General features: G+C 40.4%; 1 protein-coding gene across 4 annotated transcripts in view; it reads left to right on the top strand.

Annotated features, from left to right (window-relative positions):
- The window catches only part of ACAD9 (acyl-CoA dehydrogenase family member 9), a 59539-nt gene that overhangs the window by 3508 nt on the left and 36646 nt on the right, over nucleotides 1-19385 (top strand). For all 4 annotated transcript variants that reach the window (XM_032648376.1, XM_032648375.1, XM_032648374.1 and 1 more), the window contains exon 2: nucleotides 989-1082. In XM_032648376.1, the coding sequence (XP_032504267.1) occupies nucleotides 989-1082 (94 nt within the window). The remainder of the gene's footprint in view (nucleotides 1-988; nucleotides 1083-19385) is intronic.

Here is a 19385-nt window from a genome sequence, read left to right as displayed (position 1 = left end):
GGGGGGGGAGGGTGGAGCCCAAAACCAGAGGGCACAGCGGGATGATTTTAGGCAGCATATAGCGATGGCCTGGTTGGGAATCCAGGGTCAGTTGGAAACATTGTCCACTCCTCTGTCAGTTTGAGGTAGACTTGAAACAGAGTCGCTTTCCAGGCTGTGGGGACAGGAGCAGAGCCGGTACCCAATACAGATAACTGCAGCTATTTCGTGTTCAGGACACCTCATCTCCTTTGAGCCTCACAGCTGCCTTCTGAGGCGTCACTTGTAGCAGGAGAGAAACTGACACTGAGAAGGGGTGTGACTTGCCCATCACAATCTAAGAATCGGCAGAGCCGGGGCTGCATTCCGGGTGATCTGGCTCCTCGGCTGGGCCTCCTCTGGTGGCCCTGCTCAGCGCACGGAGCAGGGCTCATTAGGCGGGACGGGCGGGTGCTGGAGCGAGCAGCCAGGTGGGAACCCGGCAAGATGTCAGACCCGTGACCACAGTCCGTTCTTGTCGGTGGCAGCGTCTTTGAGCTCACAGGATAACTGAGGTGGATTTCTGTGTTCTGGTAATGAGCTTGCTCGTGCATTATCTTACATGGTCCTCACAACGACCTTGAGTAAATATTACCTGCTCATTATAGGTGAGAAAACGGCAGTGTGGACAGGTGATGGGATGTGACTAAGGCTGCCCAGTTAGTAAGCTGCAAATCAGGGCCCAGACTGGGGTTTGAAATGTTAGTCCAGGCTCTCTGCTCCATGGGGCAAGCTGACCAAAATTAGGAACAATTTTGGATCAGGGAGGAGGATGAACCAAGGTGCTGGAGTCTAACGCCATTCCTTGTCTTAAGCTCCTTCTGAAGTTTGCTTTCCGGTTCCTACAGCGAGTAAGGCCCTGCCAGCCGACGTGGAAACTAGCAAGTCTTTTTCCTTCCCTTAGGGTTGATATTGCAACTATGGGAGGTTGCCAAAAATGAAATTTTTACTACATGTTTATCATTTTTAGAAAGAAGTTTTCCCATTTCCGGAAGTTAGCCAAGATGAACTTAATGAAATTAATCAGTTTGTGGGACCTGTAGAAAAATTCTTCACTGAAGAGGGTATGTATGATTTTCTTTATCATTACCGATTTCCATTTTAATGGCAATGCTTTGATACTTATATGAGGAGCAGTGTACGTTAATCATGGAGAAATAGTACTATCGACATATTTTGCTTAAAAGATCGTTCCAGGGCTTCCCTGGCAGCTCAGTGGTTAAGAATCCGCCTGCCAATTGCAGTTGGACACGGTTTGAGCCCTGGTCCGGGAAGATCCCACATGCTGCGGAGCAACTAAGCCCGTGCGCCACAACTACTGAGCCCGCATTTTACAACTACTGAAGCCCGCACACCTAGAACCTGTGCTCTGCAACAAGAGAGACCACCGCGATGAGAAGCCCGCACGCCGCAACGAAGAGTAGCCCCTGCTCACTGCAACTAGAGAAAAGCCGGCACGCCGCAATGAAGACCCAACGCAGCCAAAAATAAATAAATAAGTCCAACTGCTCTTTAATTATATGATATCTAGTTCAGTGCCCTTTTTTGGGGGGGGGGGGGGGCTGCATGTGGGATCCAGTTCCCTGACCAGGGATTGAACCCAGGCCCCCTGCATTGGGAGCACAGAGTTTAAGCCACTGGAGCACCAGGGAAGTCCCGACTTTAGTGCTTCTTAATTTATCTATGGTGAAGGACCAATTGAAACATTTCAAACTGTTGCAGGCTAACACTTTTGTAAAATACAATAAAAATGAACAATTCGAAAAATGGAATTAAAAAACATACAAAATACATCGATCATTGCTTGGTTGTGTGGCAATGTAAAATTGCTGTAAATGTTTCTGAAGGTTTAATCTTGATTTCTGTACTTAGCTTGCTAGGAACCAGGCATGATCTAGGGACCAGACCATAGGTTGAGGGCACCAGTGTGGAGTGCAGGGTCCCTCACTCAGGGGTCACTGACCTTAGTGAGGGTAGTGACCTCTGCCTACGGGAGTCCCTTGGGGGGTTGAGCAATGACAGATTGACAGCAGTGCTTCCCCACCGCTCAGGACGCCAAGGAGTTTTGTTTGTGTGGGTTTTATCTATCAACTGGTGCCTTTTTACAAATTAAAACTGAGGAATTTTTAAAATGCTGTGTTCATTTATTACTTCATTTAAAAATAATAAGCCCATCACATGTTAACATAAACAATGTCTTTTTTCAGTTATTAAACTATTTTTTTAATTTTATTGGAGTGTAGTTGATTTATAATGTATTAGTTTCAGGTATACAGCAAAGTGTTTCAGTTATACATATATTCATTCTTTTTCAGATTCTTTTATCATATAGGTTATCACAGAATATTTTTTTGTATTTCAGGTGTACAGCAAAGTGATTCAGTTACAAATATATTCATCCTTTTTCAGATACTTTTATGATATAGGTTATCACAGATTACTTTTTTAACAAGGTTTTATTTATTTTTTATAAATTTATTTGTTTATTTTTTGGCTGCGTTGGGTCTTCGTTGCTGCGCACGGGCTTTCTCTAGTTGCAACGAGCAGGGGCTACTCATTGTGGTAACTTCTCTTGTTGTGGAGCATGGGCTCTAGGCGCGCAGGCTTCAGTAGTTGTGGCTCACGGGCTCAGTAGTTGTGGCACGCAGGCTTAGCTGCTCCGCGGCATGTGGGATCTTCGCAGACCAGGGCTTGAACCTGTGTTCCCTGCATTGGCAGGCAGATTCTTAACCACTGGACATCAGGGAAACCCTATAACAGATTATTGTGTAGAGTTCCCTGTGCTATACAGTAGGTCCTTGTTGGTTATCTATCTTATATATAGTAGTGTGTGTATGTTAATCCCAACCTCCTGATTATCCCTCCCTCCCACGTTTCCCCTTTGGTAACCATGAGTTTGTTTTCGACATCTGTAGATCTGTTTCTGTTTTGTAAGTTCATTTGTATCAGTTTTTTAAAATTAGATTCCATATAAGAGTGATATTTGTCTTTGTCTGACTTACTAGACTTGGTATGATAATCTATAGGTCCATCCATGTTGCTGCAAATGGCATTATTTCAATTTTAGTAATATTCCATTGTATAATACTGAGCAATATCCCATTGTATATGTGTGATATTCCATTGTATACGTGTACCGCATCTTTTTTTAAAAAATAAATTGATTTATTTATGGCTTCGTTGGGTCGTCGTTGCTGCGCGTGGGCTTTCTCTAGCTGCGGCGAGCGGAGGCTACTCTTCGTTGTGGTGTGCAGGCTTCTCATTGCGGTGGCTTCTCTTGTTGTAGAGTACGGGCTCTAGCCTCACGGGCTTCAGTAGTTGTGGCACACGGCCTCAGTAGTTGTGGCACAGGGGCTTAGTTGCTCCGCAGCATGTGGGATCTTCCCAGACCAGGGATCGAACCCGTGTCTCCTGCATTGGCAGGCAGATTCTTAACCCCTGCGCCACCAGGGAAGTCCACCACATCTTTATCCATTCCTCTGTTGTTGGACATTTTGGTTGCTTCCATGTCTTGGCTATTGTAAATAGTGCTGCAATGAATAAACAGTGTTTTTGATGAAGAGTGGCATTGTTTTACAGTTTCGCAAATTTTTTGGCTTATTGGAAGACGTTGGATTCTTAAATCTGTTTCTACATTTAATCTGTGATACAAAGCACATAGGCCCTGGAAGACTCCACTGTAGGCTCATGAGAGAACTAGGATTAAAAAGGCAAAGAGCATCTTTCTTTTATTAAAATAGTTTTCTTCTGTGGACTCCCTGGAAGTCTGGCGGGTCCCCTGGGCACCCTTTGAGAACCGCTGATCTACAGAGCTATCATGTTTCTAGTTTTAAAAGTTGCTGAGTTGTGTATAAATACGTTTTGTTTCTATTCTATTTTTGTTCTAGTGGTTATCTTCCTACTCCTATCTATTTTTAGTCCCTTAGTTCCTTGTTCTTCTGTTTATACTTGCTATCTCATTTGTCAGGCTTTTCTTTTTTTCTTCCTTTTATTGAGGTATAATTAATTTACAATAGATTGCACATATCTAAAGTGTACAGTGTGATAAATTCTGGCATGTAAAGTTTACTGCCAAGGAATCATCCATACAGTTAACATAATACACTTACCCATTACCTCTAAAAGTTTTTTTTTAAGTTTAACAATTAAAATTTATTGTTAAACTTTTTTAAAATTATAGTTCATTTACAAAGTTGTGTTAGTTTCAGGTGTACAGCACAGTGATTCAGATATATATATATATTCTTTTTCAGATTCTTTTCCCTTATAGGTTGTTAAAAAATAGTGTAGTTCCCTGGGCTGTATGGTAGGTCCTTGTTGGTTACCTGTATTGTGTATAGTAGTGTGTAGGTGTTAATCCCAAGCTCCTAATTTATCCCTCCCCACACCTTTCCCCTTTGGTAACCGTAAGATTGTTCTCTATGTCTGAGAGTCTCTTTCTGCTTTGTAAATAAGGTCTTTTTTTTTCCCTTTTTTAATTGAAGTATAGCTGATTTACAGTGCTATGCCAGTCTCTGCTGTACAGCAAAGTGACTCAGCTATACACATATATAGGTTCTTTTTTTATATTCTTTTCCATTATGGTATATCACAGGATATTGAATATAGTTCCCTGTGCTATATGCAGGACCTTGTTCTTTATCCATTGTATATGTAATAGTTTGCATCTACCAACCCCAAACTCCCAGTTCATCTCTACCCTCCACCCCTGCGCTGGGGCAACCACAGGTCTGTTCTCTATGTCTGTGAGTCTGTTTCTGTTTTGTAAATAAGTTCATTTGTGCCATATTTTAGATTCCCCATATAAGCGATGTCATACGGTATTTGTCTTTCTTATTCTGACTTACTTCACTTAGTATGATAATCTCTAGTTGCACCCATGTTGCTGCAGATGGCATTATTTCATTCTTTTTTATGGCTGAGTGTATTCCATTGTGTACATGTACCACATCTTGATCCATTCATCTGTCAGTGGACATTCAGGTTGTTTCCCTGTCTTGGCTATTGTGAATACTGCTGCTATGAACATACGGGTGCATGTATCTTTCTGGATTAGAGTTTTGTCTGGATATATTCCCAGGAGTGGGATTGCTGGGTCATACGTTAATTCTATTTTTCGTTTTCTGAGGAACCTCCATACTGTTCTCCATAATGGCTGCACCAATTTACATTCCCACCAACAGTGTAGGAAGGTTCCCTTTTCTCCACACCCTCTCCAGCATTTGTTATTTATAGACTTCGTAATGATGGCCATTCTGACCAGTGTGAGGTGGTACCTCATTGTAGTTTGATTTGCATTTCTCTAATGATTAGAGATGTTGAGCATCTTTTCATGTGCCTACTGGCCAGCTGTATGTCTTCTTTGAAGAAATGTCTATTTAGGTCTTCTGTCCATTTTTCGCTTGGATTGTTTTTTTGTCGTTGAGTTGTATGAGCTGTTGGTATATTTCGGAGATTAAGCCCTTGTCTGCCCCATCATTTGCAAATATTCCATAGGTTGGCTTTTGCAACCATTTGCAACCATTCCATAGGTTGGCTTTTTGTTTTTTTTATGGTTTCCTTTGCTGTGCAAAAGCTTGTAAGTTTGATTAGATCCTCTTTGTTTATTTTTGGTTTTCTTTCTGTTGCCTTGGGAGACTGACCTAAGAAAACATTGGTAGGATTTATGTCAGAGAATGTTTTGCCTATGTTCTCTTCTAGGAGTTCTGTGGTGTCCTGTCTTATGTTTAAGTCTAAGCCATTTTGAGTTTATTTTTGTGTATGGTGTGAGGTTGTGTTCTAACTTCATTGATTTGCATGCAGCTGTCAAACTTTCCCAGCGCCGCTTGCTGAAGAGAAAGTCTTTTTCCCATTTTATATTCTTGCCTCCTTTGTCGAAAATTAGTTGATCGTAGGTGTCTGGGTTTATTTTGGGGCTTTCTATTCTGTTCCATTGATCTTGTATGCCTGTTTTTGTACCAATAACACGCTGTTTTGATTGTAGCTTTGTTTTGGTTTTTTTTTTTAATATTTATTTATTTGGCTGCACTGGGACTTAGTTACAGCATGCAGGATCTTTGTTGTGGCACACAGGATCTTTAGTTGTGGCCTGTGGGATCTCTAATTGCAGCATGCAGGACTTGGTTGCCACATGCAAACTCTTAGTTGTAGCATGTGGGATCTAGTTCCCTGACCAGGGACTAGACTAGATCTAGTTCCCTGACCAGGGACTAGCCACTGGACCACCAGGGAAGCCACTGGACCACCAGGGAAGTCCCTGTAGCTTTGTAGTATTGTCTGAAGTCTGGAAGAGTTATGCCTCCTGCTTTTTTTTTTTCCCCCCCTCAGGATTGCTCTGGCAATTCTGGGTCTTTCATGGGTCCATATAAATTTTTGGATTATTCTACTTCTGTGAAAAATGTCATGGGTAATTTGATAGGGGTCACATTAAATCTGTAGATTGCTTTGGGTGGTATTGCTATTTTAGCAATATTAATTCTTCCAATCCAAGAGTGTGGGATATCTTTCCATTTCTTTGAATCCTCTTTTATGTCCTTTATTAATGTTTTATAGTTCTCAGCGTGTAAGTCTTTCATCTCCTTGGTCAGGTTTATTCCTAGGTGTTTTTTTTTTTTTTTTATTGCTGCAATTTTAAACGGTAGGTTTTTTTTTTACATTCCCTTTCTGGTGTTTCATTGTTAGTGTAAAGGAATGCAACTGATTTCTGAATGTTTATCTTGTATCCTGCTACTTTGCTGAATTCATTTATTAGATCTGGTAGTTTTTGTGTAGAGTCCTTAGGGTTATCTATATATAGTATCATGTCATCTGCATGTAGTGACAGTTTTACCTCTTCCCTTCCAATTTGGATGCCTTTTGTTTTTCTTGTCTGAAGTCTTTCAGCTTTTCACCGTTGAGTATTATATTGACTGTTTGTATTATGTTGGGTATTATATCGGGATTTCTCATAAATGGCTTTTATTATGTTGAGATATGTTCTCTCTATTCCCACTTTGGTAAGAGTTTTTATCATGAATGGACGCTGAATTTTGTCAAATGCTTTTTCTGCATCTATTGAGATGATCATGTGGTTTTTTACTTTTCTAATTTGTATGACATTGCTTGATTTGCATATGTTGAAGCATCCTTGTGAACCTGGGATGAATCCAACTTGGTCGTGGTGTATGATGTTTTTTATGTGTTGTTGGATTCGGTTTGCTAATATCTTGTTGAGAATTTTTGCATCTATATTCATCAAAGATATTGACCTGTAATTTTCTTTTTTTGGTGGTATCTTTGTCTGGTTTTGGTATCCAGGTGATTGTGGCTTCACAGAATGTCTTTGGGAGTGTTCCCTCCTCTGCAGTCTTTTGACAGAGTTTGAGAAGAATCCGTGTAAGTTCTTCTTTGTATGTTTGGTAGAATTCACCTGTGAAGCCATCGGGTCCTGGACTTTTGTTTTTAGGAAGTTTTTTTTATTACCGATTCTATTTCTCTTCTAGTGGTTGTTCTGTTCAAATTACCTATTTCTTCTTGATTAAATGTGGTGGGCTGTATGTTTCTAGGAGATTGTCCATTTCTTCTAGGTTGTCAAATTTGTTGACATGTAATTGTTCATAGTATTCTCTTATGGTCTTTTGTATTTCTGCAGTATCAGTTGAGATTTCTCCTTTTCCATTTCTTGTTTATTTGGGTTCTCTGCCTTGTCTTGGTGAGAGTGGCCAGAGGTTTGTCAATTTTGTTTACCCTTTCAAAGAACCAGCCCTTATTTTTGTTGATTTTTTTCTATTGTTTTTTTAATCTCTAATTAGTTTATTTTCACCCTGATCTTTATTCTTTCCTTCCTTCTACTGATGTAAGGTTTAGTTTGTTCTTTTTCTAATTGTTTTTAGGTGGTAGGTTAGGTTGTTTACTTGAGATTTTTCTTGTTTTTTGATGAAGGCCTGTATCTCTACGAACTTCCCTCTAAGAACTGCTTTTGCTGCGTCCCATAGACTTTGCATAGTTGTGTTTTCCTTGTCATTTGTCTCAAGGTATTTTTTAATTTCCTTATTGACCCATTGGTGTTTTAGTAGCATGGTATTTTGTCTCCATGTAGTCTTTTTTCTCGTTTCTTATCCTGTTATTGATTTCTAGTTCCATGCCACTGTGGTCAGAGAAGATGCTTGAAATGATTTCTGTACTCCTATTAAACTTGCTGAGCTTAGTTTTGTGCCCTAGGATGTGGTCAGTCCTAGAGAATGTTCCATGTACGCTTGAAATGAATGTATATTCTGGTTTTTTGTCTTTTGTTTTTTTTTTGGGGTACACGGGCGTCTCACTGTTGTGGCCTCTCCCATTGCGGAGTACAGGCGCCGGACGCACAGGCTCCGTGGCCATGGCTCACTGGCCCAGCCGCTCCGTGGCATGTGGGATCTTCCCAGACCAGGGCACGAACCCATGTCCCCTGCATTGGCAGGCGGACTCTCAACGACTGCACCACCAGGGAAGCCCTATTCTGGGATTTTTTTTTTTTTTTTTTTTTTTTTTTTTGGGGTTTTTTTTTTTTGTTGTGTCCTTAAAATATCAATTAAGTCTAACTGTTCTGTTGTATCATTTAGGACCTCTGTTGCCTTATTGATTCTGTCTGGAAGATCTGTCCATTGATGTGAGTGGGGTATTAAAGTCTCTTACTATTGTATTCCTATCCATTCTTCCTTTATGTCTGTTAGTGTTTGTTGTATGTATGGGTGGTCCTATATTAGGTGCATATATGTTGATGAGTGTAAAATCTTCTTGTACTGATCCTGTTATTATATAGTGTCCTTCTTTATCTTTCTCTATAATGTTTGCTTTAATATATTTTATCTGATATGAGTATTGCAAATCCTGCTTTCTTGTCATTTCAGTTTGCATGAAATATATTTTTCCATCCCCTCACTTTCAATCTATGTGTTAGCCCTCAGGTGGGTCGCTGGTAGGCAGCATATGGTAGGCTCTTGGGTTTTTTTATCCAGTTTGCCAGTCTCTGTTTTGATTGGAGCATTTAGTCCATTGACATTTAAGGTAATTACTGTCACGTAAGTATTTATTGCCATTTCAAACCCTGTTTCTTCTTTGTTCCCTTTTCTTTTTTTCTTTTTGAGGTTTGATGATTTCCTTTTATGCTTGTGTTCTCCTCTACTAGGTTTTTGTGAATCTATAATATGTTTTTGATTTGTGGTTGCCCTGTTTCTCAATTATTATATGTTAACTCTTTCCTATATCTGCTTTCTTTAGACTGATAGTCATAAAGGCTCAAACACATTCTAAAAAAAAAAAAAGAATCTGCATTTTTTTTACTCCCCTTCCCCACATTTTATGATTTTGATGTCCCTTTTTGCATCTTCATGTTTATCCTTTTGCTATTCGTTGTGTTTATCATTGCTTTCACAAATAGGTTTTTTTCTTTTCTTTTTGATCTGTATACTGGCTGATTTACGTGATTTACTTCCAATTGTGTTTTCCTCTCTCCTATTTCTTCCTGCTTCCTTTCTGTTTAGAGATGATGACCTTTCAATATTTCTTTTAGGATAGGTTTAGTATTGCTGTATTTTTAGTTTTTGCTTGTCTGAGAAATTCTTTATTTCTCCTCCTATTCTAAATGATAATCTTGCTGGGTAGAGTATTCTAGGTTGCAGATTTTTGTCTTTCAAGACTTTGAATATATTTTGCCACTCCCTTCTGGCCTGCAGTGTTTTTGTAGAGAAATCAGCTGACAGCCTTATGGGGGTTCCTTTGTAAAGAAATGTTTTCCTCTTGCTGCCATTAGAATCCTCTTTAACTTTTGCCACTTTTATTATAATATATCTTGGTGTAGGTCTGTTTGGGTTCAACTTGTGTGGGACCCTCTGTGCTTCCTGTATCTGGATATGTTTCCTTCTTTAGGTTTGGGAAGTTTTCAGCCATAATTTCTTCAAATACATTTTCAATCCCCTTTTCTCTTCTCCTTCTGGAATTCCTATTATGTGTAAATTGACCCACTTTATATTATCCCATAGGTGTCTTATCTTGCTTTCATTTTTTTGCATTTGGTCTCCTGTCTGCTGTTATGATTGGGTAATTTCCATTAGTCTGTCTTCCAGGTCACTTATTCTTTCTTCTGCATTATTCATTCTGCTCTTCATTACCTTGAGCTCGGCTTTCGTCTTGGCAAATGAATTTTCTAACTTTTCTTGGGTCCTTCTTATAGTTTCTAGTTCATTTCTATGGTAATCTGAATTTCTGTCAATCACCTTTCTTAATTCCTTCAGTATTTTCATTATCTCCTTCTTGAACTCAGTGTCTATTTTTAAATATTTATTTATTCATTTATTTGGCTGTGCTGGGTCTTCGTTGCGGCATGCGGGATCCTTTAGTTGTGGTATGGGGAATCTTTAGTTGCAGCATGCGAACTCTTTAGTTGTGGCATGTGGGATCTAATTCCCTGACCAGGGATTGAACCCAGGCCCCCTACATTAGGAGCATGGAGTCTTAGCCAGTGGACCACCAGGGAAGTCCCTTGGTGTCTATCAGACTGAAGAGGTCTGTTTCATTGTTCCTTCAGGGGAATTTTCTTGGTCTTTTAACTAAGAGTGATTGCTCTGCTTCTTCATTTTGCTTATGTTTCTCTTAGTCTGTGAATTTAGGAGAAACAGTTACCTACTGTAATCTTGGATGGCTACTTATATGCAGGAGCGTCCCTGTGTAGCTCGTGTGGGTTTAATTTTTTTTTTTTGGCGTGAAGGCAGTTTTTGTTGTGGATGCTTGCTGTCTCTTTCCTCAGCATATGCTGGCTCATATCCCTTTGGTAGGGCCGTGCATGTACGCAGGTGCACAGCTCACGTGGGCTCCCAGGGAGGCGGGAGCAGTGGTTGGCTTCCGGGCCTGGGTCCCTCCGCAGTGGTGATGGCGGGTCACATGCCCCTGGGTGGTTGGCACCAGGTCGCAAGGTCCTCGGCAGGGTGAGGCACGCAGACTCCTGGGAAGGTGGGGGCAGTGATCTGTACCTGCTCCCAAGATCGTTGGCGGTGGCAGCAGCAGCAGCCTGCGCCCACCTCTGGAGTCCGAGATGGCAGCTTGCTCCTGCCTTTGGAGCTCATGTAGGCAGTGACCTGCCGCCTGCGAGCATTCGGAGAAAGAAGCTCCTATGGTGGGCCCGCCCCTCTCCTCGCACGCCCCCTAGCAGTGGTGCCTTGCCTCTCTGGCAAGCCCAGGCTCCTTCCTGGACTCCCTCAGTGGTGGCGCACTACACCCCGGCCCCCTCAGGCTGTCTTTATCCAGCCAATCCCGGTCCTCGCCCCAGGGTCTGAGCTCAGTAGCCCGAGCTTCAGTACCCAGCCGCCAGACGCCCCAGTGGGTAGTGACAATTGTTTCAGGCTCGCGAGTGCCGGTCGGCACCAACCCTTTGTGCAGGTCTCTTTCCACTTTGCTCTCTACACCGCTGTTGGTGTACTCTGCTCCAAGGCTTTGGAGCTCACCCTCCGTCCCCACCAGTGAGGGGACTTCCCAGTGTGCAGAAACCTTTCCGCTTCACAGCTCCCTCCCAGAGGCGCAGGTCCCATCCTGATTCCCTTCTCTCTCTTTTTTTTCTTTTTTCCTTTGTTCTATCCAGTTACATGGAGATTTCCGTGCCCTTTTGGAAGTCTGAGGTCTTCTGCCAGCATTCAGTAGATGTTCTGTAAGAGTCGTTCCACATGTAGAAGCATTTTTAAAATTTTTTAATTCATTTAAATTTAAATTTATTTTCTTAAGTTTTTAAAAACTTTTTTATTGTGGTAAAAGATACATAATAAAATTTACCTATCGTAATGATTTAGGAGTGTGCAGTTCGGTGATATTACGTACGGTCACATTGTTGTGCAGTCACCGGCATTCATTTTCAGAGCTCATTTCATCTTCTTCAGAACCGAAAACTTGTACCCATTAAACGTTACCTCCCATCACCCCTCTTCCCAGTCCCTGGCAGCTACCATCTGCTTTCTGTCCCTAAGGATGTGACTACTCTAGATACCTCACTGAAGTGGAATCATACAGTACTGTCTTTTTATAACTGGCTTATTTCACAGCTTAGTGTCCTCAAGGTTCATCTGTGTTGTACTGTGTGTCACCATTTCTTTTCCTTTTTAAGGCTGAATAATATTCCACGTATATATCTATATCATAGTTATATATCTATATGTCTGTTCACAAATCTATAATATCTATTCAATGGACTATATATGTCACATTTTGCTTACCCACTCATCTCTTGCTCGACATTTCAGTTGCTTCCACCTTTTGGCTATTATGAATAATGCTTCTGTGAACATGTGTGTACAAATATTTCTTCAAGACCTTGACTTCAATTTTTCTTTAATATATTTATTTATTTATTTTTGGCTGCATTGATCTTCGTTGCTGCTCACAGGCTTTCTCTAGTTGCGGCGAGTGGGGGCTACTCTTTGTTGCAGTGCACGGGCTTCTCATTACGGTGGCTTCTCTTGTTGTGGAGCTTGGGCTCTAGGTGTGTGGGGTTCAGTAGTTGTGGCACACAGACTCAGTAGTTGTGGTGCATGGGCTTAGTTGCTCCAAGGCATGTGGGGTTTTCCCAGCCCAGGGCTCGAACCTGTGTCCCCTGCATTGGCAAGCAGATTCTTAACCACTGTGCCAACAGGGAAGTCCCGTAGATGTATTTTTGATGTATCTGTGGGGAGAAGGTGAGCTCCACGTCCTGCTCTTCCACCATCTTGATCCAATCCCTCAAGGTCTTTTGTATCATTTTGTTTTTTAACCCGTAAAAGTTTTCTTGTGCCCCTTTCATTCTCTCTCTGTCCAAAGGCAACCACTAATGTGCTTTCTGTCACTGTAGATTAATTTGCATTTTCTGGAATTTTATTTAAATAGATTCATATGTTACGTATGTTTTTGTCCAGCTTTTTTGGCCTAACTTTGCATTTCATCCGTGTTGTGTGCATCAGTAGTTCTTCTTTTTAATCAGTATGCATATACCAAAATTCGTTTATCCATTAACCTATTCATTGACAATTGGTAGGTATCCAGACTTTAGCTATCACAAAAAGGGATGTCGTGAACATTTTTCTGTGAGTCTGGTATAGACATGTGCTTGCATTTCTCTTGGGGAAATACCTAGGAATGGAGTGTCTGAATCATATGGTAGGTTCATGCTGAAATCTAAGAAAGTGCCATACTGTTTTCCAAAGTGGTCACCACTTCACATCCCCACTAGTGCATTGGAGTTCCAGTTGCTCCACATTTTTGTCAGCACTTGGTATGGTCAGTCTTTTCAATTCTAGTCATTCTAGTGAGTGTGCTATGGTACCTCGTCATGGTTGTAATTTTCATTGCCTTAATGACTAACAAGATGTTGGTCATCTTTTCATGTGCTCGCTTGCCATCTGTATGTCTTTTTTTGGTGAAGTGTCTCTCAGATATTTTATGCATTTTTTAGAAACTGGGATTTAAGACTTTTAATTGGTATATGTTTTACAAAAATTGTCTCCTGGTCTGTGGCTTGACTTTTCATTTTCTTAACAGTGTCTCAAAGAGCAAACGTTTTTAATGTTGATTAGGTACACATTTTTTCTTTCGTAGTTCATGCTTTTTGTATTGTACACCAAATATCTACCAAACCCAAGGTCATGATGATTTTCTTTTTTTTTTTTTGGACGTCTTTATTGGAATATAATTGCTTTACAATGGTGTGTTAGTTTCTGCTTCATAACAAAGTGAATCAGTTATACATATACATATGTTCCCGTATCTCTTCCCTCTTGCATCTCCCTCCCTCCCACCCTCCCTATCCCACCCCTCTAGATGGTCACAAAGCACCGAGCTGATCTCCCTGTGCTATGCGGCTGCTTCCCACTAGCTATCTATTTTACGTTTGGTAGTGTATATATATGTCCATGCCTCTCTCTCACTTAGTCACAGCTTACCCTTCCCCCTCCCCATATCTTCAAGTCCATTCTCTAGTAGGTCTGTGTCTTTATTCCCATCTTACCCCTAGGTTCTTCATGACCTTTTTTTTTTTTTCCTTAGATTCCATATATATGTGTTAACATACGGTATTTGTCTTTCTCTTTCTGACTTACTTCACTCTGTATGACAGACTCTAGGTTCATCCACCTCACTACAAATAACTCAATTTCGTTTCTTTTTATGGCTGAGTAACATTCCATTGTATATATGTGCCACATCTTCTTTATCCACTCATCTGATGATGGACACTTAGGTTGCGTCCATGTCCTGGCTATTGTAAATAGAGCTGCGATGAATATTGGGGTGCATGTGTCTTTTTGAATTATGGTTTTCCCTGGGTATGTGCCCAGTTGTGGAATTGCTGGGTCATATGGTAGTTCTTTTTGTAGTTTTTTAAGGAACCTCCATACTGTTCTCCATAGTGGCTGTACCAATTCACATTCCCACCAGCAATGCAAGAGTGTTCCCTTTTCTCCACACCCTCTCTAGCATTGATTGTTTCTAGATTTTTTTGATGATGGCCATTCTGACCGGTGTGAGATGATATCTCATTGTAATTTTGATTTGCATTTCTCTAATGATTAATGATGTTGAACATTCTTTCATGTGTTTGTTTGCAGTCTGTATATCTTCTTTGGAGAAATGTCTATTTAGGTCTTCTGCCCATTTTTGGATAGGGTTGTTTGTTTTTTTGTTATTGAGCTGCATGAGCTGCTTGTAAATTTTGGAGATTCATCCTTTGTCAGTTGCTTCATTTGCAAATACTTTCTCCCATTCTGAGGGTTGTCTTTTGGTCTTTTTTATGATTTCTTTGCTGTGCAAAAGCTTTGAAGTTTCATTAGGTCCCATTTGTTTATTTTTGTTTTTATTTCCATTTCTCTAGGAGGTGGGTCAAAAAGGATCTTGCTGTGATTTATGTCCTAGAGTGTTCTGCCTATGTTTTCCTCTAAGAGTTTGATAGTTTCTGGCCTTACATTTAGGTCTTTAATCCATTTTGAGCTTATTTTTGTGTATGGTGTTAGGGAATGTTCTAATCTCATACTTTTACATGTACCTGTCCAGTTTTCCCAGCACCACTTATTGAAGAGTCTGTCTTTTCTCCGCTGTATATTCTTGCCTCCTTTATCAAAGGTAAGGTGACCATATGTGCGTGGGTTTATCTCTGGGCTTTCTATCCTGTTCCATTGATCTATTTTTGTTTTTGTGCCAGTACCATACTTTCTTGATTACTGTAGCTTTGTAGTATAGTCTGAAGTCAGGGAACCTGATTTCTCCAGCTCCATTTTTCGTTCTCAAGATTGCTTTGGCTATTCGGGGTCTTTTGTGTCTCCATACAAATTTTAAGATTTTTTGTTCTAGTTCTGTGAAAAATGCCAGTGGTAGTTTGATAGGGATTGCATTGAATCTGTAGATTGCTTTGGGTAGTAGAGTCATTTTCACAATGTTGATACTTCCAATCCAAGAACATGGTATATCTCTCCATCTATTTGTATCATCTTTAATTTCTTTCATCAGTGTCTTATAATTTTCTGCATACAGGTCTTTTGTCTCCTGAGGTAGGTTTATTCCTAGATATTTTATTCTTTTTGTTGCAGTGGTAAATGGGAGTGTTTTGTTAATTTCACTTCCAGATTTTTCATCATTAGTGTATAGGAATGCAAGAGATTTCTGTGCATTAATTTTGTATCCTGCAATTTTACCAAATTCATTGATTAGCTCTAGTAGTTTTCTGGTAGCATCTTTGGGATTCTCTGTGTATAGTGTCATGTCATCTGCAAACAGTGACAGCTTTACTTCTTCTTTTCCTATTTGGATTCCTTTTATTTCTTTTTCTTCTCTGATTGCTGTGGCTAACACTTCCAAAACTATGTTGAATAATAGTGGTGTGAGTGGGCAACCTTGTGTTGTTCCTGATCTTAGTGGAAATGGTTTCAGTTTTTCACCATTGAGGATGATGTTGGCTGTGGGTTTGTCATATATGGCCTTTATTATGTTCAGGAAAGTTCCCTCTATGCCTACTTTCTGCAGGGTTTTTATCATAAATGGGTGCTGAATTTTGTTGAAAGCTTTCTCTGCATGTATTGAGATGATCATGTGGTTTTTCTCCTTCAATTTGTTGATATGGTGTATCACGTTGATTGATTTGTGCATATTGAAGAATCCTTGCATTCCTGGAATAAACCCCACTTGATCATGGTGTATGATCCTTTTAATGTGCTGTTGGATTCTGTTTGCTAGTATGTTGTTGAGGATTTTTTCATCTATGTTCATCAGTGATATTGGCCTGTAGTTTTCTTTCTTTGTGACATCTTTGTCTGGTTTGGTATCAGGGTGATGGTGGCCTCGTAGAACGAGTTTGGGAGTGTTCCTCCCTCTGCTGTATTTTGGAAGAGTTTGAGAAGGATAGGTGTTAGCTCTTCTCTAAATGTTTGATAGAATTCGCCTGTGAAGCCATCTGGTCCTGGGCTTTTGTTTGTTGGAGGATTTTTAATCACAGTTTCAATTTCATTACTTGTGATTGGTCTGTTCATATTTTCTATTTCTTCCTGGTTCTGTCTTGGCAGGTTGTGCATTTCTAAGAATTTGTCCATTTCTTCCCGGTTGTCCATTTTATTGGCATAAAGTTGCTTGTAGTAATCTCTCATGATCTTTTGTATTTCTGCAGTGTCAGTTGTTACTTCACCTTTTTCATTTCTAATTCTATTGATTTGAGTCTTCTCCCTTTTTTTCTTGATGAGTCTGGCTAATGGTTTATCAATTTTGTTTATCGTCTCAAAGAACCAGCTTTTAGTTTTATTGATCTTTGCTATCGTTTCCTTCATTTCTTTTTCATTTATTTCTGATCTGATCTTTATGATTTGTTTCCTTCTACTAACTTTGGGGTTTTTTTGTTCTTCTTTCTCTAATTGCTTTAGGTGCAAGGTTAGGTTGTTTATTTGAGATGTTTCCTGTTTCTTAAGCTAGGATCGTATTGCTATAAACTTCCCTCTTAGAACTGCTTTTGCTGCATCCCATAGGTTTTGGGTTGTCATGTCTCCATTGTCATTTGTTTCTAGGTATTTTTTGATTTCCTCTCTGATTTCTTCTGTGATCACTTCGTTATTAAGTAGTGTATTGTTTAGCCTCCATGTGTTTGTATTTTTTACAGATCTTTTCCTGTAATTGATACCTAGTCTCATAGCATTGTGGTCGGAAAAGATACTTGATACAATTTCACTTTTCTTAAATTTACCAAGGCTTCATTTGTGACCCAAGATATGATCTATCCTGGAGAATGTTCCATGAGCACTTGAGAAAAATGTGTATTCTGTTGTTTTTGGATGGAATGTCCTATAAATATCAAGTCCATCTTGTTTAATGTATCATTTAAAGCTTGTGTTTCCTTATTTATTTTCATTTTGGACGATCTGTCCATTTGAGAGTGAGGTGTTAAAGTCCCCTACTATGAATGTGTTACTGTCGATTTCCCGTTTTATGGCTGTTAGTATTTGCCTTATGTATTGAGGTGCTCCTGTGTTGGGTGCATAAATGTTTACAATGGTTATATCTTCTTCTTGGATCGATCCCTTGATCATTCGTCATGGTGATTTTCATTTATATCTTCTTTTAGAAGGTTTATATTTTTATCTGTTAACATTTAGATTTATGATCCATTCCCAGATAATTTTGTTCATGATGTGAGGTAACATTTGAGGATTTCTTTTTTGCATGTGGCTATCCAATCGTTGTAGCAGCATTTATTGAAAGGATGATCCTTTCCCTATTTAACTGACTTTGATACTTCTGTCAAAAACCAGTTGACCATAAGATTCCCGGAAGATGGCAGAGTATGTAGCAGCAGGAATCTGTCTCCCCCCCCAGACAACAGTTGCACTGGCAGAATCTGTGTGTTGTAACTGTTGAGGAGCTCTGGAGTCTGGATTGGGGGGCAGGGTGCCTGGACAAAAATGTGGTTAATTTCAATCAGTTTCAGCTCTGAGCACAGAAGCAGCTACCCACCCCCAGACCCAAAGCAAGCTGCTATGCACTTGTTCCTGGAGCAGCCTGTACACAGCTTGAGGGAGCCAGAGTGGGCAAAACGGACCCTGTGCATCAAGTATTAGGGATCTGTGCTGGTTGCTGATTGCTGCTTCTAATCAGAGGTACAGACAAAGAGGCAGAGGCCATGGTGTTGCAGCTTCTTACAGTGTTGCAAGCCCCTCCCCCTCAGGCAGAAGTCACTTCTTAAGGGATTTAAAGGGCTAGTGCCTTTTTTCCTCTTCATTTTCTTTTTGCGTTTTTTTTTTTTTGGCCGTGTGGCATGTGGGAATCTTAGTTCCCCAACCAAGGATCAAACCTGTGCCCCCTGCAGTGGGTGGGTGGAGTCTTAACTACTGGACCGCCAGGGAAGTCCCTCTTTTTGTTTTTTCAGGAGCCAGATGGAATACTAGGGCCTTCTAAAGCAAATGCATATATGGGCAGCAAATGAACAGGGAAAGGGACAGGCTCGGGAAAGACCTGAAAAGACCTTAAGTTCACACCTCAGGCTAATCCTTGGCATAGACAAAGCCTACAGCAATTAAAAATCAAAACAAAACCCAAAAGCACAAAGGACAAAAATAGAAATCAACATGTGGAATATCAAACCTAAAATCTTCTGCACAGCAAGGGAAATAATCAACAAAATGAAAAGGCATCCTAAGAAATGGGAGAAAATATTTGCAAAGCGTATGTTGGATAGGGAACTAATATCCAAAATATATAAAGAACTCATGCAACTCAATAGCAAAAAAAAAAAAAAAAAAAGTTTAAAAGATGGGCAGAGGAACTAAATAGACATTTTTCTAGGGAAGACACACAAATGTCCAACAGATACATGAAAAAAGTGCTCAATATCACTAAACAGGAAAATGCAAGTCAAAACCACAATGAGATAACGCCTCTCACCTGTTAGAATGACTGTCATCAAAAAGACCACAGATAACAAATGTTGATAAAGATCTGGCAAAATGGAACCCTTGTGCACTGTTGGTGGGATTGTAAATTTGTCAGCCACTATGGAAAACAGTGTGGAGGCTCCTTTAAAAATTAATATCAAACTACCATATCCAGTAATTCACTTCTTGGTATATACCCAAAAGAAATGAAAACACTGGGACTTCCCTGATGGTGCAGTGGTTAGGAATCCACCTGCCAGTGCAGGGGACACGGGTTCAATCCCTGGTCCAGGAAGATCCCACACGCCGTGGAGCAACTAAGCCCGTGCACCACAACTGCTGAGCCTGTGTGCCGCAACTACTGAAGCCCACGTGCCTAGAGCCCGTGCTCCACAACGAGAGAAGCCACCACAGTGAGAAGCCCATGCACCGCAACAAAGAGTAGCTTCCACTTGCTACAACTAGAGAAAGTCTGCGTGCAGCAACGAAGACCAA

This window comes from Phocoena sinus, chromosome 11 (assembly GCF_008692025.1).
Source record: "Phocoena sinus isolate mPhoSin1 chromosome 11, mPhoSin1.pri, whole genome shotgun sequence".
Lineage (NCBI taxonomy): Eukaryota > Metazoa > Chordata > Mammalia > Artiodactyla > Phocoenidae > Phocoena > Phocoena sinus.
The sequence above is the reverse complement of the archived record's forward strand: the minus strand, read 5'-3'. Positions and strand labels throughout refer to the sequence as shown.